Genomic DNA, 25,856 nt, shown 5'->3' with positions numbered 1-25,856 from the left:
TACTCACGGGTACACACTCATGCACTCTCAATTACTACGAAACAGATTCACAGCCTGTAGCTTAACGTATTGATCTGTGGGCTTTCCACGTGTATCCTCCCACGGACATTAGACCCCAAAGATGGTGGATTAAATATAAAAACATATACTGGGTGTCACTAGTGAGGAAAGCTAACGAAGACCGATAAAAAGATGATGTGTTAAATGTGTGTTAACTCTTAAGGATATTAATTAAAATTAAAAAGCCCATTAAGACGAGTCGGAACCTTCTTTAGAAACAAAAAAAAAAAAAAAAGACTAAACAAAATAAAAAAATGTCCTAAAACGTTAAACCGGTTGATTCCAAAACAACGTCCACGCATCAGGAGGTCCAACAAAAAAAAAAAACAAAACAAACAAAAGCATCCAATGCCAGACCGCTAGCAGAATTCAATTTAAATTTAGTTTCTTTAAATACACAAGCACAGAGTGTGCCTATATACAGTACATTACACATTGGAAATTAAGTTTCAGTTCCAGTGTCCTTGGAGCCAAAGACATGTCCGTCCCCTCCTGCCACGAACGTCTGCGCCCAACGCACCGGTCTGCCTCGATTCACTCCAGTCCCAAGATGTAGTTGATACCCTGTACGAGTCCAATTATCACCGGCTGCCAGGCCACAAGATAGCGAAGCCAGTCCAGTAACTGTCCGTACATGACGTGAGGCCTCTCCCATCTTTTAGAAATCAGTTAAAGAGACAAACACATCAACACTCGTACATGAGCACGCAAGCAGTCACTCCACCTGAAAACCACAATCCTCTCCTCCTCTTAAATCAGGTCGGCGATACTTACATCGATATTTGAGATGCACAGCAACAGAGGGTCTAAAGCAGCGTTAGTGTGAGGTCACCAGCATCACTTGTTAGAACTGTAGCTTGTGGAATAACTTTTGAACCACAGGAGATATTGCAAATCTGATTGTGGCAATTGTTTTCTGAGACATTTCTGCTCTTTGTTGATATGCTACACACTCATGATCCAAGATGGCGGCCATGTTCCGGACATGAGCCTGTTACTCGCTGGGGTATTCACATGTGTCATTTTCCCTTTCCTTTCTGAAATAAATGGGTGTTCTGCAACTGTTCACTCCCTCTGTATAAACGAAAGCGTGGGCTATAGGCAGTGGTATTAATTCACTCCGCATTGGAGCAGATCTCCACCTGACACCGTTGGGATGCGTGGAAGTGTAAATCCTTCCCAGGAAAGCAGAGGCACTTACTGAAAATTCATATTGGGTTTACTCCCACTTCACTCTGTGGCAGCCTTTCATTCCAAAAGTGAAAGAATTTCCACTTTTTTCATTTGTCATATTTAATCACCACTCCACGTCAACTCAGGAACGTCTGATTCCTGTGCAAAAGTACACACCGTCTCACTAGTCATCAACTGTCAGAACAACAAAATGTTGTGTAAATGTTGAGCTATAATTTCACATTTACTCAAACGTAGGTCCACCACAAAACCACACCCTTTCAGGCAGTCAGTGGTGGATACTGGGAAACACCACAATGAAACTTCTCCGGTCAAAAACCACGAAAAGACCTGGATTCACATTATATTTTCTCCTAAACTTACTAAATCATATGGGTTTCCTTATTAGTTCATATATTTACGTTATTATAACGAGAAATATTTTCCTGCGATAAAAAATGCAGAACAAAACGCTTTTCTGTTAGTTTTTTTTTTTTAAGTAACTGATGTTACTTTATGACATTTTTTGTAAAACACTGATATAAGAACTCAAATTAATATGAAATAAGATGCCTTTGGTTTTTGTAGCATTAAGTGTGAAGCAAGTAAGTGAAGTTGAGCGATGGAACACGAAAAGAAAAACTCCCTCAACCTCCTCTGATCTTCAAGGTAAATCCAGTTAATAGTTTATTTCTTTACATTCCCTTTTATTTTGCATTACGATTTTTATACTTTACAGTAATCCCTCGCTACTTCGCGGTTCATCTTTCGTGGATTCGCGGGTTTCTTCAGGGGGCTTATGGCCGGGAAAATCTAGGAAAACCTTGAAAGATGAATAGCCAAAATATTTCATTAAATCCATTAAAATTTAATAAAATTCTTCTATATTTTTTGCTATCATTAGCCCGTTGTCAGCAAAGAAGAGAGCACAAATCTTTATGATTTCGTTTTCAAACCCTTTTCCTCTTCTTTTTAGTTCATTTATTATTCTATGTTATTAATCTGAATAATGGAGTAGACCCTGTGTATCCTCTTGGTAGCAGACGACGTGCATTATACTGCACGGTAACTTCTTGCTGACAGAGTGTGTTGTAAGATGACCTGTGATTGGGGCAACTGGAGAGACGACGAATGTGATTGGTGCATAGATTAATGCTTTCATCTTCCCCTTTTTGTCTCTCTCTCGATAATGAACACCCAAAGCTTTTCATGAAATCCTATAAAATATTAATAATAAACTCTTTCCTAGCCTTGAAACAACAAAACCAGTGTGTTACGTGGCTTAGACTAAGGTTTTTTAATGGTGTGGTTTATGGTTATTATTGTACTGTGAAGTATTTATTAGACTAGGTGCCTAAAAATATCACTTTCTTATGGCGTGTAAACTAAAAGTATTTTTATTATTTACATGTATTAGACTGGGCCTGTATGTGACACAATATATACTGTTTCTTACGTACAGTACCTGTGTTGTTCACGTCCGAGTGAAATTTACTGACGCTAAATCACAGCTTAGGAATGACTCTATTAAAGAAACTGGTAGGATATCACATGTAGTTCCAGCTGAAAAACATTAGAGAACGACAGTTTAATGCAAAGGGCGGGTTGTTAACAGCAACAGGGAGGGGTTTAAAAGTCCAAACACTCGTTAAATACATTAAAAAATCTTTCCTCTACTTCACGGATATTCGTATTTAGCGAGTGGGTCTTGGAACGCATCCCCCGCCAAAAACGAGGGATCACTGTATAAGTTATTTTTGAATTACGTTTTTAATTAAAAACACGTAACTAAAAAAGTGTTGTGGTTTTCGGGGCTGGAACGGATTAATAGCATTTCAATCCATTGTAATGAGGAAATTAAATTTGATATATCAGTAATCTGAGTTACGAGCTCAGTCACAGAACGAATTAAACTCGTAAGTCGAGGTGTTACTGTACTAGAGTGTAAGCAAATTTTGGAATCAGCAGGGGGTTCTGGGACCAATGTGTCTATAAGTACCTCAAACATATTCATAACAATATGGACATGATTTCAGTGAAAAATATTTGTAAGAAGAAACAGCTAATAAAAAAAAGACCTGGCTTTTGCTCATGAGTCAGTGCCCAACATGCCACATTAAACAGTACTGGTTTACATCAGCTGCTATGACAGATTCAGCTGTCATTGAGTGGTCCGTGGTTCTCATTCCCACACCTACCTGGTAAAAACCTAGACGGATATATTTCTGAAAAGAGCATACACAAAAATTTCAGGGGAAATAAATGACAGTTCACCATGAGACTAAGCCAGTAAACCGTGAAAACAAAAGGGATTAAACCAAAGTTTTCCAGTACACTCCTAAGAACACGGGTTCCTTTTACACACAGCACATACAAGGAAATTCGATGCATACTTCCAGCTTAGAACACTGGGTGAAACTGGTCAGTATTACAATACTGAACTAAAACTGAAAGAAAAAGCTGTGCTCAATCTGGTTCAATTTGGCTATTCATTAAAACTATAACACTCATTTAAAAATAAACCCATACGTTTAATTCTGAGCAAAGGATACGGGTTACTGAACATCCTCTTGAGGTCCACCTTCTCTTTGCAGTACGGACAGGTCTGCTTCTTTCCCACAATACACCACCCTCGTATGCAAAACTCATGGAACCTGTGAGAAATCTGGTTAAGGAAAGTACACCGTTGAAAATCATCTTTTCTGTGAGAGAACACTGGAATGTACAAGTGCCCTCAGGCCTTCATCTTATCTTCATTAAAACGTCTGCTATTATGTGGGAATAGAAAACGCATTTTTAAGCGATGTTCCCATAATCCGGAGATGATCAGTTCCATCCCGATGCTTCAGACACACCTGTGGCTGGGAATACAAAAGAGCAATTAGTCTCACTCTCTTTGGGTGGGTTGATCTCCCCCGTCACATGAGCGCAGTGCTGGCGAAAGTGGGTGTTAACTGATACTGTAATGGTGCTTTTCCACTGTATGGAGCCTACACAACTCAGCTTGGCTCTTTTGCTTTTCCACCAGCCAAATCTGGACCTGGTCTCTTTTTTTAGACCCTGCTCCCCTACAGTTCCACCCCTGCTGAGTAGCTGCTAAATGTGAGGTGTAAATCCTGCAGAGCTCTGATTGGCCAGAGACCTGTCAATCACTACGAAATGCAGATCACTGAAGTTACAGCAGCGTTCACATTAGTTTTTATCCGACTCACAGCAGCAGCTTGTAACATTCCCCCAAAGGGGTTTCTGAAGAGGGTCAGACGCTCCTTGGATCGGTGGCCAACAAAAATCTCCAGCGAAAGACAAACGTGCAACAACTGATCTGCGAGAACTAGGGGCGGAGCCGTGTTCAGTCCAAACAACACACCACTCAACGAGAAAACTGCCTGACTTTACCACGTAGCCTGCAATTCCCGTTACAGGATTTTGCAGCAACATCAGCTCTGTTTCATGGAGGAGCTGTGCTAGCAGTTAGCATTCCCAGCTGTTGAACAGCACTGTGTAGGTAGCTGTTTGAAAACAGGCTGTGGCTGGCTTTGTGTGTCTCGGAACAGAGTTGCATTTCCTCTCACCCTTCCAGTTTGGTGGCCTTGTGTGAGACTGGAGTCATAACACATTTACAGGTGGAACAGGCAATGACTAATGATTGTTGAGAAAACTGAAATAATCCATTTAAACAAACAATGATTAACTAAAAATGAGGAATGGGGGAACTTTCAGACTGTCATAGTCCTGTTTGGTAAACACAAGCAACCAACAACACAATTCACGAAAGGTCACTCTCTCGGCTTCAAACACGTTTAAACAGAGATGCATCATTCCCAGCATCACAAGATAACACACTGCTCGTATCGCCACAAACACAATGGAAAGGGAAATAATGGAACTGCAAAATTCTGAGAAGAGCAGAGTAATTCCTTATTGCTGGGGTGATGATGCTGTTAAACTGACTAGATATTTGCAGCACACTTGTACAGCAGCTGGTTCAGTGTCAACATCTGGAAAAATGTGTGGTGAGGATGTGGACAAAATAGAAGAATAAGAAGAAAGAGGGAGGAAAAAAGACAAAGCAACATTAAAAAAGCAAACAAACAAAACTTTGTGAAGCACATTGTGAAGGCCTGATTTTTGTGGGGAACACAGAGAAACTGGTGGTGGATTTCCGCAGACGTACACACTCCCCTTCACCAGCGAACATCCAGGGAACAGACATTGAGGGGGTGAGCTCCTATAAGTACCCGGGTGTTCATCTCAACAATAAATTGGACTGTGCGGATAACACTACTGCACTTTACAGAAAAGGACAGAGCAGACTCCACCTGCTCAGGAGGTCACCCTGAGGGCACGGACCACTCCCGAGGACCCTTTTTGATGCAGTAGTGGCATCAGCCATCTTTTATGGAGTGGTCTGCTGGGGTAGATGGGAGGAGACAGGACAAACTAATTCGGAAGGCCCACTCTGTCCTGGGAAGCCCCCTAGACCCAGTGCATACGGGGGGGGGGGGAGAAAGGAGGATGCTGACAGCACTGGGCAGTTCCACCAGTGACCGGCCACTTCACCCCAAGTGTGTTAAGGAACATCATCACAGGTCCTTCCTTCCTGCTGCAGTTAGACTTTACAACCAGTCTTTCTCCCAGTAAACCACTCACATCTATTGTAAATATTCTATTTTTTATTATATTTTATTTCCCATTATTTATGTTTATAGTAATTACTACGTTTTTCTTTGTTACCTTTTTTCTTTTATTACTTTACTGACCCTTTGCTGCTGTGACACTGAATTTCCCCTCTGTGGGACTAATAAAGGATGGTCTTATCTTAATGTGGCCACATATTGCTCTGCTTACAGGTTTGAATATGTATGCAGTGTAGATTGTTAAAAAAAGAAAAAAAAAAAGAAAAAAGGTGTCCTTTTCACCCTGTGGCATGTAGATGTGCAGCATACCTGAAAAAAGAGATTGTTTCATTTTGGGTCATCGTAATTTAAAAAGGTGAAGTGAAGGATCAAGTTATTGTCCAATGGTCTGTACCCTGGAAACAGTACAAGCCTTTGGTAAATATACAGGAATCTCTCACATGCAAAAACCCTGCATACGTCCTCAACACGAAACTGAAACAAGGAATTTTATGTTTGTTGCGCACAGAAGTGGAGGTTCCCCTATTTTTTCCACTGTTAATACCATGGTGATTTCATATAGCAGCAGCTCTGTGAAAGTGTCAAACAAATAAATACAGTGGAGGTTGAGTTCCTAACTTGTGTTTATTGATAGTCAGAAAACATGTTATTTCTTACTAATTGAAGGAATAAGGTTTAAAAGACCGTTGATCCCCCCCCAAACGGTGTTGGGAAACTCTAATAGGCGTCTTGCCTGTGACGTAGACGGTGGACAACAACTCTAGAAGCTGCACTTAATTTAATGCAAAATGAGGAAAAGGTGTGTTGTTTTTGGCTGCAATCATTCAATGTACAGTGGGACATCTGTGAACAAATGGCCCAAAGATCCCAAAATATCCAGAAAATGGACTAAATCTGTCCACTTTAAACGGGCACTTTGGAAAGGACCATCCGCTCACTCCGTTATCTGTAGCTCATTTCACTGGCGCTTTTCCAACAATATGGGCATGTAAAGACACCAACGAAAGGTGTTGAAAAGCCTCTGTAACATGGAGGTAAACAGGGTAAGGACACTCACTTCGCCTGTTTTAGTTGGTGTTAGTTAACGTTAGCTTGCCTCGCTAAACTCGGTGGCTCAGATTATACTCGGCTACGTAGCTGCATTACGGAGGTTTATAGTGTCGGATGAATTTGAGTTCGACTTCGATCACATTTACAAGAATAACGGTACCTCTAAATTTGAGTTTAGCTTATTGCTAGGCTATTGTCATGAATAATGTTGGTTATTTAGCTAGATACTGTCATAACAGTCAGTCATAACGGTGTTTTACCGCGGCGTTGTTCGGCTGTTGTCCACCAGTGACGTCACGGTCGCGTTCGAGAATTTCCGTAGCGAGCTCGGGTTTTTCCATCAGTTTAATAAAATTGTCAGTTTTAAAGCAAATTAAGCTGCTATTTTCATTTTAATTCATACTTATATCTGTCAGTCACTACAATAATGTGGAATGTTCATGGAGGTCCATTAAGTGGTGCTTAGCCTTTAAATACACAATACATTTTGCTCAATGCATTTATACATATTACAAGAATAAATGGTATTTTCTCCTCTTTATTATTTCGTTTTTACTAACAACACAGTTCGTATTTGGAGAACTACTGACCCCAGGCAAAACATTTTGAATCTGGGTGTTCACTCCATATTTTTACTTTGTGGCAAATGAATCACAGATATGACATAAATTACACACATTATGACACAAAAAGACCTGAAACATACCTCAAACAAATTGTTATTTTAATTAATAGCCTTCTGTTGTTTTGATCAAATAGAAGGGAAGCTAAAATCACTCAACTTTGAAGGAGAAAAGTGATATTCAGTGATGATTGACAAGTCTGCACTGACCACAGAGAAGATGCTGAAACTTTTGTCTGGTGTCATTCTAATGGAACATAAAAATGACTGTCTGAATAAAACAATCATATTTTGCCTCTCATTAAAGACATGGTGTAGCACCATTACTTCAACATGTAAACATTACACACTGCTACATTACAAAAGCTCTAGAGGCCGAATCCCATGAAGCCCAAAACAATGTTCCAACATCAAGTAAAATCCCTTTACTGAAGAGGGGAATCAGTTACTAAAGCAAAAGGGGAGTAACTCTTTATTCCACTGAAACCATATTTACTACAGAACTGTGTGATCTGAGACCATCGTTTGTGAACGTCTGATACTTGTAAAGGATACACATGGTTGCAGGAGAGCCTGTAGGTGTTCTCCATGATGCCTTCCTCGTCCACGTCCACAAGGATGGGCTGGCCACAAACGGCACAGATGCTGTCTGACAGGTGCTTTGTGGGCATCCCCGAGGCGCTGTAATACTGAACCACACAAGTGAAGATATGAGGAGAGGCAAGACATCAAATGGTGCTTTTCCACTGCATGGAACCTACATGACTCAGCTTGGCTCTTGCTTTTCCACTGGCCAACTCTCCTACGTGGTCCCTCGTACGGGCACCAAGCGAGTCGAGTTGGTACTAAATGTGAGGTGTAAACCCTGCAGGGAGCTGATTGGCCAGAGACCTGTCAATCACCAGGAAACACAGAGCTCCAGCCGCTTGTTAAATCTGAAGTTACAGCAGCATTCACATTAGTTTTTATCCGACTCTCAGCAGCAGCTCGTAACATTCCCCCGAGGGGTTTCTGAAGAGGGTCGGACGCTCCTTGGGTCGGTGGCTGAGGAAAAACTCCAGCGAAAGATGAACGTGAGACAAGGAAAATTGATCTGTGAGAACAGGGGCGGTGCCGTGTTCAGTCCAAACAACACACCACACAGCGCCTGACTTTTCCACCCGCATAGTTGTGGTTTTCAAAGCACGCAATTCCAGTTAGATCCAGGGTTTAAAAGGTCACAGGCTCCATTTCGTGGGGGCGCTGTGCTAGTGGAAAAACAACCAACTTAAAGTGAGTCGAGCCAAGCCCACGCAGTGGAAAAGCACCAAAAATTTGCTGATTTAATTCCTTGATTAAGTAGACGTATCCTCTCAGAGCCCAAGAGGTTCTCACCTATAAAATCTCAACTATGTAAAACAGTTATCTGTAAATAACTGCACAATCACTGCAATCGCTTTAGAGTTCACTGAATGTTAAAGACTGAAAATACTATATTTACACATCTACAAGTACAACTCACCCCTACTGTTGATGCCATAAAGTCTGCGCACATCTCAGCAAAGTCCCTGCCTAAGACGCCATAGTAAAGTCCATAGAAGAGCAATGACACCCCAAAATCCATTGCATCTTCAGGCTTTATTCTGAAAAGGAATGGCAGAAAGACAGGATTCATCTGACAGAATTCATGCAGCACCAAAAAAAAAACTCCAGTGAACAAGCCACCCACTCCATTTTACCAATTCATGTCTTAACAGGACTTTGAATTATCTGTAAATGATGCCGCATGAATGTTTGTTTTGTTGGGGTTTTTTTTTGTGCCAGGTATTGTTCTTTGTTTTGTCCTTAACGTCTCAAATGTTTGTAAATGCTTCCTCGTGTTTTTACAACATTCACAAACTTCAAAATTTGAGTCAAACTTCCTTTACACCCTACAAACACACAAGCAGTTCCTCTTCCGTCCACAAAGTAAGGACTCCTCTAGAGTTAAATGCACCCTGCACAAAGATGTTTCTGGCCCAGATAATCATCATCAGATAATGATAAATGTAATCATAATAAAGGAATAAACAAGCTTTTCTGGGACAATATTGAGGATACATTTAAAGAGCATGTTTCATGCTGATTTACAGAGATTACAGAACGGTCCTGCCTTTCAAAATCATCTTAAAATGTACAGTGGGACTAACGTTATCAGCTGCATTTGGTTAAAATAATAACAACATAAGGCATTTTTAAATAACCCAAATATGCTGTTTACAATGGGATGGACACCTAAAGACAATCACATTTGAGAATCAACCAAATGAAAAGTACAAAGAACACATAACAGTGCACAAGGAGAACAGGAGTAAAAACATGGTCAGCTTGTTATAGGCTTCAGGAAACAGGTTAATGCAAGAGCAAACAGGATTTGAATAGTGATAGAGAGTTGAATTCCTGGAGAGAGGGGGATGGGGGGGGGGGGGTTCCAAAGGCGTGGGGCTGGAAGTCTGGAAAAGGCTGTCTCCAAGACTGCGCAGGTTGGAAGTGGGGAATGATGAGTAAACCAGCTGAAGGAGATCTGAGAGTGCGCTCGGGTGTGTAGGGTTAACGAATGTTAGCTAGATACGAAGGAGCTAGGGTACTGAGAGCTTTGTAGGCGAGAAGGAGGATTTTAAACGGAATACGATATTTAACAGGGAGCCAATGGAGGTTTTGGAGAACTGAGGTGATGTGGTGTTGGTTTGGTGAGGGGTTTCCGGACCGTCCGAACTTCATGGAGTAGTGAGGAGCTAATGCCAGGGAGAAGTGTGTTACAATAGTCTGGGAAAGAGATGGACGGCTTTTAGCAATGTTTCAAAGGTGAACGGAGGATGTGTTTATAATGAAACTAACAGGTGAATCAAATGTGTGAGTCGAGGATGACACCAAGATTAGTAGCTTTTGTAACACCTCGTTTAATTATTCATTAACATGTGCACAGATGAAATCATCCTCATAATCCAGTTAAAGCTTAGCCAAATGTGCTCGGGTATACACCAAAGCTTCAAGTTCATAAAATATTAATCTATAAATTAACATTTAAAGAAAGGAAATAAAGAATGTCAAACTACAGGAAACTCCTTTGTAAACGTAGGTGTGTCATGAATGGTGCATTTCTCACAGCCAAGCACTATAAATCAGATTCATTATAAACATTATGGTTTATTTTATTCATTTTTATAAAGACTATAAAGAACAGTTATAGAGTAACAGATATCTGCTATGGATGGCAGTGGTATTATCCTAGTAACCTACAGGTTAACAGGTGTTGTAATAATGTAAGAGATTTGATCAGATATTCAGTAACATGTTGTGTAATCCTTGCAATTCAGAATACCCTTTTAACCTTTAAAACCTCTGTAGATTCTACAAAAGGTTGCATGTGGGTTTAGCGCATCGATAATGATCTGTACTTCCCAACTTTCGCAAATTAAACAGCTGCCATGAGATATGGTGTCATTCAAATGATATCAAGTGTAGCATGGTGTGCCATACAACATCCACATTGTTTCATACCGTCTCAAAACATTATCACGGTAGGAATTGGGGGGATGCACTGCCGGGCTGTGTGAGCTTCACATCTGGGAGCACAAAGTCGAGTGAAGGGTTTTCGGCGCTGTGCAGTTCAGCTCAGCTCAGCTCAGCCCGACAGCGCACACCGACACGTGTTGACAATAAAAACCTGTTTCTGAGAGAGAGTAGATTTCAGCGTCTGCTGCAGGAGGAACAGAAAAGGTGTAAATGAAGTGAAATAAGACGGTTCTACTCTGTTTAGAAGCACACCACAGCAGATGATTATCCAGTGAAACTGAGGCTCAAATCAGACACTTAAAGCCTCATAGCTGTGAGCACAAATCCACTGAAGGCTCTTCTGAGTGTTTTGTCTGTTTTCAGCTTCATTCCTCTCTTTTTTTTAAGCACAAACTCAGTGCTAAACTCCCACTGCAGTAATGATGTACAGTTAGTCAGTTAATGGGCAGTGTATGAAACACATTTGGCTCTTAAACCCTTTTTATCTTAACACCTACATGTAATACAGCATTAGCTAATCATTAATTAACCAATGAACATGAAGTATTAAACCTTACTCTGAGTGTATAACTTACCTAAATATCAGATTGATGCCAAAGAGAGTGAACATGACCACGGCATATCCTACGATCCCAGTGGTGTAGCTAATTTTATATAAGAGCAGAAACCACTTGTAGACCAGCCTAGAGAGAAAGGGAGAGAGACATACAAACATCAGTAACAATTAAATACACTGTCCTAATGAAAACAGCAGCAGCACTAGGTAATGCCCGTTTATTTTATGTAAAACATCTAAACACAGAAGCAGGAGTTTTTATTTGAGAGTTACTAAGCATCAAAAGATAATAAAAAGCAAGCTATCTAATCTGTTAATTTGGCCTTGATAGACTGGCACCCTCACAGTTGCAGTCATCTGTACCAGCTGATGCCAAATAAGCAACGAACAGGTGATCTTTGACATTTCAGTGAGTCACAGGTGTTACTGTCACCTGACCCACGCAGTTCCTGAAAACAAAAACTTAGACAAAAGATATTTGTTATCGGCTGACTTTCGTCAATACAAACCGGATTCCAAAAAAGTTGGGACACTAAACAAATTGTGAATAAAAACTGAATGCAATGATGTGGAGGAGGTGTCAACATTTAATATTTTATTCAGAATAGAACACAAATCACAGATCAAAAGTTTAAACTGAGAGAATGTATCATTTTAAGGGAAAAATATGTTGCTTCAAAATTTCATGGCGTCAACAAATCCCCAAAAAGTTGGGACAAGGCCATTTTTACCACTGTGTGGCATCCCCCCTTCTTCTTACAACACTCAACAGATGTCTGGGGACAGAGGAGACCAGTTTCTCAAGTTTAGAAATAGGAACGCTCTCCCATTCATGTCTAATACAGGCCTCTAACTGTTCAATCGTCTTGGGCCTTCTTTGTAGCGCCTTCCTCTTTATGATGCACCAAATGTTCTCTACAGGTGAAAGATCTGGACTGCAGGCTGCCATTTCAGTCCCCGGATCCTTCTCCTACGTAGCCATGATGTTGTGATTGCTACAGAATGTGGTCTGGCATTATCTTGTAGAAAAAGCAGGGTCTTCCCTGAAAGAGATGACGTGTAGATGGGAGCATATGTTGTTCTAGAACCTGAACATAGTTCTCTGCATTAATGGTGCCTTTCCAGACATGCAAGCTGCCCATGCCACAAGCACTCATGCAACCCCATACCATCAGTGATGCAGGCTTCTGAACGGAGCGTTGATAACAACTCGGTTTATCCTTGTCCTCTCTGATCCGGATGACATGGCGTCCCAGTGTTCCATAAAGAACTTCAAATCGTGACTCATCTGACCACGGAACAGTCTTCCATTTAGCCACACTCCATTTTAAAAGACCCCTGGCTCAGTGCAAATGTCTGAGCTTGTGGAGCTTGCTTAGAAATGGCTTCCTCTTTGCACTGTAGAGTTTCAGCTGGCGACGGCGGATGGCACGGTGGATTGTGTTCACTGACAATGCTTTCTGGAAGTATTCCTGAGTCCATTCTGTTATTTCCTTGACAGTGGCGTTCCTGTTTGAGGTGCAGTGACGTTTAAGGGCCCAGAGATCACGAGCATCAAGTAGAGTTTTACGGCCTTGACCCTTAAGCACAGCAATTGTTCCAGATTCTCTGAATCTTTTGATGATGTTATGCACAGTTGATGATGATAACTTAAAAGTCTTTGCTATTTTTCGCTGGGTAACACCATTCTGGTATCGCTGCACTATCTTTCTGCGCAACAATGGTGGAATTGGTGATCCTCTTAGCATCTTGGCTTCAGAGAGACACTGACACTCTGAGAGGCTCTTTTTATACCCAATCATGTTGTCAATTGACCTAATTAGTGTTAATTGGTCTTCCAGCTGTTCGTTATATGCTCAATTTCCTTTTTCCAGCCACTTATTGCTACTTGTCCCAACGTTTTTTGGGATTTGTTGACACTGTGAAATTTTGAATCAACATATTTTTCCTTTAAAATGTTACATTTACTCAGATTAAACTTTTGATCTGTCATCTATGTTCTATTACGAATAAAATATTGACATTTGCCGTCCTCACATCATTGCATTCAGTTTTTATTCACAATTTGTTTAGTGTTCCAACTCTTTTGGAATCCGGTTTGTACATGCTGTACACAAAGCACTTCATTTTATTACCTGGGGGTTGTGCACTCCAGGGGTTTGCGAGTAGCGCGAAACGTGATAAAGGCTGTGACCACAGAGAAGATGAACCATGTCACTAGGAATCGCCACCAATGCAGCTTTGTGGTGAAGTAGAGAGGGACTACCCACATCTGAAATAGGGTCACCAACTACAGAAACAGCAGTGCATTAGCATTAGCATAACTTCATAAATGAATAAAACCCCAGACACCAATTCAGAGGAGAACATGTCTGTGAAAATATTGTTCTATTTACATACATCTCTAGTTTTTCCTGATGATACTCAGTGGCAAAATGTCAAATGAAAGCAGCACAGACTCACACAGGCATCAAAAGGCTAAAGCTAATATTAATTACAAACTTTGTAGCCTTTGACAAAAGTAACGCCAACACACTTCAGTTCAAGCGTAGTTTAATACAAATATATCTTAATTACGTCCTTCTTGATATCAAAAAACAACTAGATATCTGATAATGTCACTGAACCAGCCTAATGACTCACTAATGCAAAAGACAACACCGTAACAGCAGATCATGATTAAAAGAGGGACTGGCCACCTTTTCTATTCTAAATCTACACAGGAGAGACCTCTAGTGGCGAGGGCTTATGGGTCTCCTATAAATAGGCCACAGCCACTGTAAATCCCTCAATTAGTGTGGGGTCGCTGAAAGAGTAAACATACATTTAAAAAAATATGAAAATATTTCAGTTAGTAATAAAGTAGGACTGGACAATAATTCAATATCAATTAATATCGCAATATAAAAGGTTTCAATATTTCAGTATGCAGTATTTACAGCATCTGCCACTGACTGACGGTCAGTAGAGGGCGCTGTCATCAGCTCAGACTTTAAAATCTAGTTTAAAAATATTAACTGACGAAGCCTTTAGGTGGTTGTTTGAGGGTGATGTCGTGTTTCCTGTTTTTTTCTTGGAAGTTTTTTAATGTATTTTATACTGTTCATATCTATATAAGAATTATATATTTTTTTATATATATACTGTTTTTTATAGAGGCGGCAAAGCGTTGTGGGCACACACTGCCCCCTGTGGCACTTTGGAAACACTGCTCTTATACCAAAGAAATCATTACAGAAGCCCTCCACTGAGGTGTAAAGAAAGGGATGAAGAGCACCATTTATCAAAACAACCTCACAGATTCATCTAAAATATTATAAAACTAGATGTCTGTGTGAACTTCTGAACTAAAGTCACCCACAGTTCTACACCTATGTATACTCAGAGTGGCTCTGCTACATGGATGCAGCTTTTCATGTAGAAACACCTGAAGGGACTCACGTTATAAGATTTGGGATGCCTTTGCTTCCACTGAACCAGGACGAGTTGAGCTACCACCAGAGTGACGATGAGGATGAGGACCATCTCTGCGTGCATGGCCTCGTGGCCTTTGTGCTTGGCATGCATTCTTGCATGTTCCAGTCTGTCATATACGAGTATAAACACACACCATGTTTTGTAAATTACTACTATATTGGACACACAGGACTACTGGTTAAACAACACTTTGTCTATTTGTGTGATACACAGACTAATAGCCCAAGGATAATCAAGACAGACACAAACCTCCATTTTTCTTCTGGCGAGAGCTGCGACAGGTCAATCTGAAGACAAAACAAAAACTGGTCAATTAGGGTTTTACCACTAAACCAAACCTTTTTTCATGAAAATAATGCCAAGGGACACCGTGTTGCTACAAGTTCGGCTGTGTGTGAACGTATCACAGCTTTTTTACATTGTTTTATAAATCCATGACGAACCAACCAAGAGAAACGACACAAAAAATATCCTAAATAAGTCAGACAGCGTAACGTGTAATTGTGAAACATAACGGCTTTATTAAAATATCATTTAAACACATACGAGTAAAAGAATAAAACATCAGTGCCAAAGGGTGGTGGAGAAAGGGCTTTTTAACTCTACAATTAAATCAAATGTAATTACGTTATTAGTTGATGAATTGAAAACATCAGCACAATTCAGTAACTCACTCCACTCCTCGTGCCTCCCAGCCCTAGCGTAATTAGTAAGTGGTGCAACAAAACGATCAATGGGAGTCGTCCTTGTCCTTCATTTCAAAGTATTTTTCAAGTCTAATGAGAATAAAATGCACGATCATTAGCTGAAATGCAGACTGGGTGCATTGCTGCACTGTTACACCCTTCAATCAACCACACACCTCAGTCAACGCAACTGAAATACAGACCAAACGAGCCAAACCAGCTGCCGAACGACACGCCACAGTGGCCCAATGTTTCTGTTCACTTTCTCTTCCAATACGTCCTCTGAAATGAAAGGTATTAAAAGGAACTCCATTTGCTGCACTAACAGCACCCTTTACTATTTAGAGTATGCTGTACCCTAGATGTTTGGACACTTCTGTGGAGATTTGATTGCATTCTGCCATAAGAACATTAGCCATGTCAGATAGTGATATTAGATCACTCCAGAGGATGCAGTTCATCATGTCCACGGTCCAGTGCCAGGGAGCAATACAGCCCTCTAGGTGATGTTTGGGATTGGGTATAGAGATCTTAGCTCACATACAGCTGTAGGGTGTTCAGCAAAGTAGGCTCTCTCCATTAGTCAAATAACGAAAGTCCAAAGTTTCCTAAAAGGGACAACCCTCTGGACGTTTTCGATTAAAAGGTGTCGTTCACGACTGTAATCTGTCTGAGCGTTGGAACCCAGTCTAATGTGTTTACGAAGCCATCATGTCTGCAAATAAATGAAAAAAAGGGTAGGCTTTTTCTCTCTCTGCTCACAGCAAAGGCATCTGGAGTTGTTTTACACAACGGAGAGACTCCACGAACCGAGATCAGGATGTTGCTCTATTCCTGCTCCATAGGGGGGTGACACTGACTTATTTTTGCTGTTACAGTTACATTACTTAAGATGGAACTGACTCTAAATTCAGGAGAGCGCTAACTGCATGAAAGTAAACACAGAACGTAAGTGCTACAAAACTAAACAGCTCGAGTTACACGAGTTTCTGTGGGACTTCAAACACTTACAAACATTTTATACTTCAGCCACGTACAGTACACTCTTATTCTCCTTAAACACAACATTCCACCTTAAATAACGCAGCGTTTAGAGCTGTTTCCCCACAATCACAGACATCCCCGTTAAGGAGAGTCTGATTTGGGCTTAAGCGACCTGGCTTCACTGTGATATACTGCTTTGTGGACTGTCCCTCTGCTCTATTTCTTGCGTTTCTGTTGAGATTACACAACAGCGATTGGCAAATGACCTGTTGTGCCAGGGATGGGTGCATTTAAAGTAGATGAACTCACTTATTATGAGCAGTGTCCATATTCCTGGACAAGCAGTGGGACTGTAAATACATCCGAGTTCCTGAAGGTGAGATTCAGAAACAGTTAATACCTCTCCCTGGATACAGCGGGTTTTGAATATTTTGATTAAATCCCTCAAAACTCATCTGTGGAAATACATATTTACAAACTATTTTCAAGACAAAATAAGTATCTTAGAGTAACTCTGCAACTTGGCCCTCACTCGTGGATAAATGTACACAAGGATATGTGAATATGACATTAGTGTAAAGCCATTTCCACCCCTCCCTCCCTGCTGCCCTGCAGCTGGAAGCCCCGCCCCTCAAATCACAGAATTTATTAACTCTGTTTATGACATCAGAAATCCTGCCTGTCAGAACCGACGCCCATTTGTGGCTGTATTTAGAACTCTGCTGTTTCAGAGCAGAGACGTTCAGCCTCGTCGGTTTAAGCCCCACCATATGAACAGTTTTCACTAGAGCATGTTTTTAAGTGGAAATCACTATTTACGAACTCTTATTTGAATTTTCATTTTTAATTTTCGAGCAGGTAAATTCTGCGTGGGTAGAGTTATTTTTATGTCTCAGGTACCTACAAACCTTATACACTCACTGCAAAATAACAAAGACACGTAAATGCAAGGGAAGCGACATGAACCGGTAAATTAACGTTAACGGAGTAGACCATTCCACAGATAAATCACATCCGAGACCCTCGTAAACCCACGGACCAGGGTCATAACAGAAAACACACACTTTGCTGTGGTCAGGGGTGGTTTAGTGACCAAAACCATCCATAATGTGTCTCTGAAAACGTCATTTATTATCAGCTACGTTCCTAGGGAGATGCCACAATGTACACTCTTAAAATTAATGGTTCTATATGGGTTCTTTAGTAAAGGATATGGTTTCATATAGAACCCTGAACATATGAATAAATCTTTTCATGATTATATTGGTTCTTCAGATTGATGGAGAATGTGCTGTAGATGGTCGTATAAAGCAACTTTTAGAGAGGGGTTCTATAGGGAACCAAAAGCGGTTCCTCTGTTGTAACAAGCTTGACATTCTAACAATAGAGGAACCTTTATCACTGCCGCTTAAAAAAGGTGCTCTACACACGTTCTCCTTTAATTTGAAGAACCCATTCACCAAGAAAAGAAGCCTTTAATCGTGAAAAAGTTACTTAGAGAGTTCAGGGCTCAATACAGAATCGTTTTCTTTACTAAAGAACCCTTGTAGGACCATCATTGTTAAGTGTGTATAGCTCCTAAATGGAGTTTGAACTGTGAGGTGACAGCGGTGCCGTTAACCGTCCGGCTTCTGACTGACCGACCGCCAACGGACAACGACGTCCATTTTACCACAGACTTTGTTTCGGAAAGACAGCACTGCTCACGAAAATGTTTTCTTTTAAAAACACCACACCTTATAACCACATCATAAAACCACTTCATTAAACGCTTCGAGAGGACTGAGCTAACTCGGCTAATCTGCGAGCGAGCGAGCTCGTGAGACTAACCGCTCGAGACACTCTCTCTCTAACACCCTGTAGTGGGGGTCTCTCGCTCCCTGCGTGTGTCTCTCCGGAGGGTCTCCATTACCTGAGGAGAGTCGTGGTGGGCTCCGTGTTCGTGGTTGTGTTCTACACCGTCAACCTCCACCTCAAACACACCCGCCATCTTCCTCTCTCACACACACACACACACACACACACACACACACACACACACAATCCGGGTCAGCAGACTTCTCGGCCAATCACCAGCAGCGACACGCGTTCTTTTTCCGTTTGTCGAAGCATTAGGGCCGCTGTGCACTTGTGTCCTTCACTAGGGCCCTTCTCTGGCGAGTATACGAGTGCCCTGAGTACTGCACCTTGAGCAAAACTCCTGACTAGAACACACAACTGCAGACACAACGCGTGCCAAGTTTGCCCATCCCTGTAATAATAGGTATAATAGCAATAAGTGATTTGGGACACAGCCGATATTTTGGGAACACAACCGGCAGAGGGCGCCACTCTGCTCTGTCCCTCCCCGCCACATACTTTCCTCTGATTTGCTCAAAGAAACGTCAATCGAAACGCTTATTGGCCAGCGCTTTTAAATCCACCGCTGCTGTCGGTTGCGATAAACCAATCAGAGAGCGCTTGGGCTGGGGCTCTCTGTTCAAATTCTGTTTATCCAGAAAATCGAACAAACCTTGATTTCTTTTAATCTAAAAGCTTTAATCGTGAGTCGGGTCGCGTTTTTGAGCTCAGGTGTAGCTGATCATCTCTAATGTGTCTGTATTTTATATATTCAATCCGCGAACAGGACAGAAGGCTCGGTTTTAACGGCTAAATTGGCGTTCATGTGTGAACGGACGGTCTGCGACGTTGTAAACAAGCCGTTCTGGATCTGATGTGCAGGATCTGGGACTGAGATCAGCTCTTCTACAGCGGACTGAGGATTAAATTAGAGTTTAATGCCATGGCTTTACAAAGGAGTAACAACCACTGCTCTTTCTCTAAACCTCAGGCGAAAATAAACGGACTTGACAACGAGGTGAGTTCGCAGTAACGTTACTCTGACGTTAACCCTCTGACTAACGTCACCTGAGTTAAGCTAAATATTCAGCGGCCGTAAGGTTAATTTGGCCTGTTAACTGATTAACAGTGAGAATGAATAGACTGTCCACATGTAAACGACGCAAACACACGCCCAAATCCCTGGGGGCTGCCTTTGTTTTCCTTTGTTACAGGATGAAGCCCTTCATGTCAAAAGATCCCCCTCCTCTCCTCAGGGTGGGCCCAAGAAAAGATCTGCGTTTGTGGATCTGACAAATGTGAGTTTACACGCAAAAAAAAAATAATAAAGCAAAATCGAATTAAGAAAAGAGGTTAATCCGAATGTGATGGAATAAGTGGTTTTATTTCCTCCAAACAGACCAACAAACAGAATGCAGTGTCAGTGAAGAGTGGCAAATCAATGAAAAAGACTTTGACCAGCAAAGTGCCTGTTAAGGCCAGGTAATGATGGGTTTTCAGGTGTTTAAGTCCTTTTTTAAATCAAAGTGATTTATTTATTATTTGTATATTTCTTTTTGGAAAGTGTAACTTGCATGAGAATAATCAAATAACATTGTAGTTCCTAAATAAACCAGTTTATACTCCACAGAGCGGGTCCCCAACACGGTGGTGGCCATTGAGAATATGTTTAAGGCTGTGAATGTGAGCTAAAAGGTGCCTCAATACTAATGAGAGATTATAGAGCCTTGCGGTTTCTCAGCTCCTAGGCTCTGCTCTCTTCTGTGGCATGGTAGCGCAGCGGGTAGTGTCGCAGTCACAGGGACCTGGAGGTTGTGGGTTCGAGTCCTGCTCCGGGTGACTGTCTGTGAGGAGTGTGGTGTGTTCTCCTTGTGTCTGCGTGGGTTTCCTCCGGGTGACTGTCTGTGAGGAGTGTGTTGTGTTCTCTCCGTGTCTGTGTGGGTTTCCTCCAGGTGACTGTCTGTGAGGAGTGTGTTGTGTTCTCTCCGTGTCTGTGTGGGTTTCCTCCGGGTGACTGTCTGTGAGGAGTGTGTTGTGTTCTCTCCGTGTCTGTGTGGGTTTCCTCCAGGTGCTCCTGTTTCCTCCCACAGTCCAAAAACACACGTTGGTAGGTGGATTGGAGACTCAAAAGTGTCTGTAAGTGTGAGTGAATGTGTTGCCCTGTGAAGGACTGGCGCCCCCTCCAGGGTGTATTCCCGCCTTGCGCCCAATGATTCCAGGTAGGCTCTGGATGCACCGTGACCCTGAACTGGATAAGGGTTACAGATAATGAATGAATGAATGGTCCTTCATATATAGTCTAGAAAGGCAGACTTCTTACTAAAGGAATTGAACCAATGACCTTTCAGCACTAATGCTGTAATTGAGTTGGACCTCGGAGGAATCAAACACCCGACTTACACTTGAATACAGCCTTAGCCCTTTTCTCTAACCATTAGGCCCCGACTGCCATTGAACAAAAATGAATATTTTCAGGACGTGCTCCAGGACTAAATGCCCGTCATCTGATGACCAGCCCAAGAAAGATGGAGGCCAGGTGAAGAGGTCGGTAGCAGAAGACATCACTGCTTCTCTTCCCAAAGATCGGTCTGCAGCCCAACAACCTCTGGGCTCTGCAGCCCAAGAACAAAAGGTTACATTAAATATCCTTTATTTCACTGCTATCAAAACACACCTTTTTTTATTATATTTGTTTCTGTTGTCCCATGGAGATAACATTTTAACCCAACAATGATTTTTATATATATCTCCAAGTGAAAGATCTAATATTTAACCATAACATTTGTCTTTTTACAGTAGTGCTACAAGTAATTTGCTCTCACTTTATGTACAAACATGGAAATACAGACTGATCATATCATGTACTGTTTTTAATACGCAGCATACAGCTATGGTTTTATCACTGTGCTCAGATCTTTAAAGCCCATTCTTCCTCGTTGTAATCCTCAGATCCCGGAAGAATTTGACATTGATAAGGAGCTGGCTGGTGACTGCTGTATGAGTCCGGAGTATGCCAAAGATATTTTTGACTACCTCAGAAATAGAGAGGTGAGAAATTATAGTGGGCTCCCTTTTTGTGTCAAGTTTATGCAGAAGCTTTCCCTCCTGAATGTTTACTGCCCTTGGCTCTAAAATGTTATTTTCTTTTTACTCTCTACAGGAGAAATTTGTCTTGATTGATTACATGCACAATCAGCCAGACTTGAGTGGAAATATGAGGGGCATTCTTGTGGACTGGATGGTAGAGGTCCAGGTAAAGCCATGTTGGAAGTTTGTTCTATATAATCTGTAAACGTTTATTTTGTAAACAGTAACTTACTAAATCAGTAATGTAACACCATATTGATCTTTTTTTTTATCATTTTAAAAATTATGACTAGATTATGAAAAATAAGATATGACAAGGGGGAGCTCTGTGTGAACACAAACTTCTGCAACATTTGTCCCTCCTCAGAGTGAGCTCATGGCTGAATAGAGCCGCTAATGTTCCGGAGTATTGTGCAGTAATTCCTGCACGTGCTGCACAGACACTGTCTCATGTCTAAAACAAGTGGAACATGTGAAAGTTGAACTCTGGAAAGTCTACACTACTTGTATGTGAAAAAGGCCGTAGGGAGAGAGGCTGAGTTGGTGCAGATGCTCCCAATTTTTGCCTTTCATTTGGAAATATGTTGTTTTTGCTGAATTTGAAAACATCAGTTTCTGTTCATATTCTGGAGCAAGCAAACTTATCCATCTTGGATGCTAAAATGGTCCATCTGTGTATTTAAATTAATAACCAAATAGTGCAGGGGGACTGAAGTCAGTTATTGGTTATTAACATGTGCATGTGTCCGTTTGCAATTTTTTTGCAGGAAAACTTTGGACTCAATCACGAAACCCTGTATCTAGCGGTGAAGCTCACAGATCACTACCTGTCTGTCACTGTGGCTATGAAGGAATCCCTGCAGCTCATTGGCTCCACTGCTATGCTTATTGCTGCCAAATTTGAAGTAAGCATGCCTGAATGACGAATCACAGGTGCAGATGGAGTTCCATTTGCTGTTGACGTGTAATAAAATAGTTAAGCTGCTTTTCATGGCTAGAAGCAGGGCTGGACGATACGGCCAAAATTTATATCACGATATAAATTTACATTTTTGTTGAAGCAATAAAATTCTGATATTAGAATAAACAATAAAGCCACATATCCACTGAAAAACTTCCAAGAACAAATAAGAACATGACATCACCATAAACATAAACCTCTTTGCTTTTTCAATATTAATTTTAATTTTGAAACAAAGTTTTAAACCGAGTGCTGCACTGACGACAGCGCCCCCTAATGACATCAATCAGTGAGATGCTGTAAATAATGTATCTTGAAATACTGAGTTTTAAAATTCATAGCATTGTTATTGAAACATTTTATATTGCGATATATATGTATTGATTATTGAATTAAAGTCCAGCCCTAGCTAAAAGTGTTGTGTAACATTAGCTGTGAATATTTTGAGTGCTTGTTATTAACTAGATACATTTGTTGCCTACAAATTGCTAATGCATCTAAAATGAATACAACACAGTTAGACTCCTTTTTTAAAGTACTCATCATTCTCTTACAGCTAACTTTGCTAATAGCAATATTGTGTTATTAAATCTTACTTAACTGGGAGATCAATGATACGTGATCTAATGCATTTTAAATCAATTCTTTATCTTCATCTACTTTAGGAGCAGTGTCCTCCCTGTGTTGATGACTTCTTGTACATTTGTGACGACGCCTACAAGAGGCAGGAATTCATCGTCATGGAAAGGAACATCTTACAGGGACTCAAGTTTGATATTAACATCCCTGTACCTTACAGATTCCTCAGGCGTTACGCAAAGGTTAGAGCATTTGTGATGTTTCGGACCTAAAAATGAATCTAATTCCTACTCCAGAGGATTAATTAGACACACACTCTTTGCGCTCAGTAGTATTTTGTCTGTTTGTTCTGTAAGGAATGTTTGTTTGCACAGAGAAATCAGACTGTTGCCGTAATGAAGCAGTGGAGTAGCCTTGGTGGCCCAGTATAAAGTGGCAAAAACTAATATAAATGCTGGCATTTCATCCATATCATAGGGTTCATGGAGAAAATAGTCGAATATATCAGGACATACTGGCAACTGAAAATGTGATACTTTATTAATACGGCTGTACTTTAACACAGTGAAACCTGCAGGAAAGAAAAATGGCTGGGGGACGTTCATGTAGAAGTTTCTCATTTGAAGTGTTTGTAAGCACGCCTTTGCCTGCTCTTTATTTATCGCCCATTGACAGGTAGCCCACGCCAGTATGGAGACCCTCACACTAGCACGCTTTGTGTGTGAGCTCAGCCTGCTGGAGCTGGAGCTGGTGCCGGAGAGAGCTTCACGCCTAGCTTCGGCCTGTCTGCTCCTAGCACTCGTCACCAAAGGCTTGGGAGGATGGGTAAGAACCTAGTCTAGCAATCCTGTTTACTTCTAGAACCTCGGTAGTAATTCCAGCATGGATCGATGGCTATTATTGAAATGAGGTTCATCTGAGGTGACCAGTCATGAAGGAGTGTAGATCCTGTCATCAGTAAAGAATGCAGATCAAACCCAAACATCAGTAACAAAGTGTTGAGCGAAATGTAACACATAATGGAGCAGAATTAACAGTATTTTCATCTGAAAACATTCAGGGATGTAGACATTTACATCAGTACTATTATAATATCTAGTACATGCTCAGCTCTGATCGGAAGACAGTACAGTAATGCACATCTTGTCACACATCTAGTTGGAATTTGGACCATGATTGTGCTGTTTCTTCACTGCAGACAGCAGCTCTTCAGTTCCACAGTGGCTATACGCTGAGCGACCTGAGCCCCCTGGTCAGGAGTCTGTACGCGATGCTGGCCAGCCCGTCCGATGAAAAACTCAAAGCTGTGGAGTACAAATACTCTCACAAGTAAGTCATAGGGTCTGTCCCAGAACCTAATGAGCTGTTTAACTAGAGAGAATTTTACATCAGTGCGCGCGCGCCCCCGACACGGGAGTGTCCCAATCCTTAGACGCCTCATTACGCTGCCTACTGAGATCTTAATCTGGCCGAATTTAAAGGCGGCATTGAACCCTTCCTCAGCCGCGAAGATGCAACACGAGCACGACTCCCGTCTATTTCGCTCTTTTCCCAGAGCAAAAATGAGTGAAATCGTGATTAAAAACGGGAAGAGTAAACGCCATGGGGCTGAAAGGCTGAGGTAAAAAAAAAAAAAAAAAAAAACGGTTGCGCGCGGAGGGCGCGAAAAAGCCGTGACGTAATCGCTCTAACTGCCTCATGAGGAGAGACGACCGTTAGAGCGCTGCCGCCTGCGGAGTCACTGCCTACTCGGGGAGCTCAGGAGGTTTTGGGAAAGACCCACAGTTTGCTGAACCCTCACGCTGTAAATTCAGTACATTCGTCTCATATCTATGGCTTTTGTTTTTCAGGGTCTTTTTTGAAGTGGCAAAAATCCCTCTGGTTCATATCGAGACGTTAGAAGAGGCTCTGTCCGAACACGACGTTCCTCAGTGAACCCCAGAGGGGTGTAAATATGTTTGTATCATTGTAAATGTTATTTATTATTTTGTATGACGTATATTTCAATTAAGGTTTGTAGATTTGCACTAGAATGAAAAAATGTTTTTACTTTTTATTTCTAGTTTTTTTTTTTTTACCTGTGTTTAAAAATAATCACTGCTTGTGGATTGAGTAAATGCAGAATTGTTAGAAGAATAATGAACGTTAATGCTGGTTCTTCTCAAAATTGTAATGCTTTGCTGTTTGATCTCTGCAGATATTAGTGTGCAGCAAATATATTCTCTAATATTGCTAAGAATTATTTTATGTTAATCCTTTGTTATGGATTTTAATCATTATAACGATGAAATAATGCTATTTTAATGGCTGTTTTAAATAAATAAATAAATAATTCTCCTACAGGCCTATATTTTAAGTTTGTTCTCCAATGCGATTCTTTGCCTTCTGGATCAGAGATGGTGATAAATCTATGCGGCCACAGGGGGGCAGTGTTTGCGGTAGGTTTTAACCCTAACCCACATTCAGTGATCCATAGACGGTCTGAAAACAAAGTGCCTCAGAAAGCATCGTTTGGAAAGGAATGAATTTGTAACTGAGTCGCATTAGAAACAAGCTTTAAAGGCAGTGATATGTCAGACATGACTCTGAGCCTTTCTCCCTCAGAATATTG

At 41.2% G+C, this 25,856-nt stretch overlaps 2 protein-coding genes across 2 annotated transcripts; one reads left to right on the top strand and one right to left on the bottom strand.

Annotated features, from left to right (window-relative positions):
* Nucleotides 1-328: 328 nt before the first annotated feature.
* On the bottom strand, nt 329-19,058 carry rnf121 (ring finger protein 121). Its single transcript, XM_066645181.1, has 9 exons — nt 18,692-19,058; nt 15,359-15,396; nt 15,074-15,215; nt 13,768-13,922; nt 11,652-11,759; nt 9,044-9,164; nt 8,098-8,231; nt 3,786-3,887; nt 329-715 (listed from the first exon to the last, which is right to left on the bottom strand). Exons 1-9 carry the CDS (start codon nt 18,767-18,769, stop codon nt 595-597), a joined length of 999 nt encoding a protein of 332 aa, XP_066501278.1. The 5' UTR covers nt 18,770-19,058; the 3' UTR covers nt 329-594.
* A 179-nt stretch (nt 19,059-19,237) lies between these two features.
* On the top strand, nt 19,238-25,557 carry LOC136667981 (G2/mitotic-specific cyclin-B3-like). Its single transcript, XM_066645180.1, has 11 exons — nt 19,238-19,636; nt 19,833-19,916; nt 20,018-20,100; nt 21,094-21,250; nt 21,568-21,666; nt 21,779-21,871; nt 22,473-22,610; nt 23,332-23,487; nt 23,921-24,070; nt 24,444-24,574; nt 25,096-25,557. The coding sequence occupies exons 1-11, from the start codon at nt 19,562-19,564 to the stop codon at nt 25,178-25,180; spliced, it is 1,251 nt and encodes a 416-aa protein (XP_066501277.1). The 5' UTR covers nt 19,238-19,561; the 3' UTR covers nt 25,181-25,557.
* The last annotated feature ends 299 nt before the right edge of the window (nt 25,558-25,856 follow it).

The sequence above is a fragment of the Hoplias malabaricus genome, chromosome 15, assembly GCF_029633855.1.
Source record: "Hoplias malabaricus isolate fHopMal1 chromosome 15, fHopMal1.hap1, whole genome shotgun sequence".
Lineage (NCBI taxonomy): Eukaryota > Metazoa > Chordata > Actinopteri > Characiformes > Erythrinidae > Hoplias > Hoplias malabaricus.
Note: the sequence above shows the minus strand (reverse complement) of the source record. Positions and strands in the feature narration are given on the sequence as shown.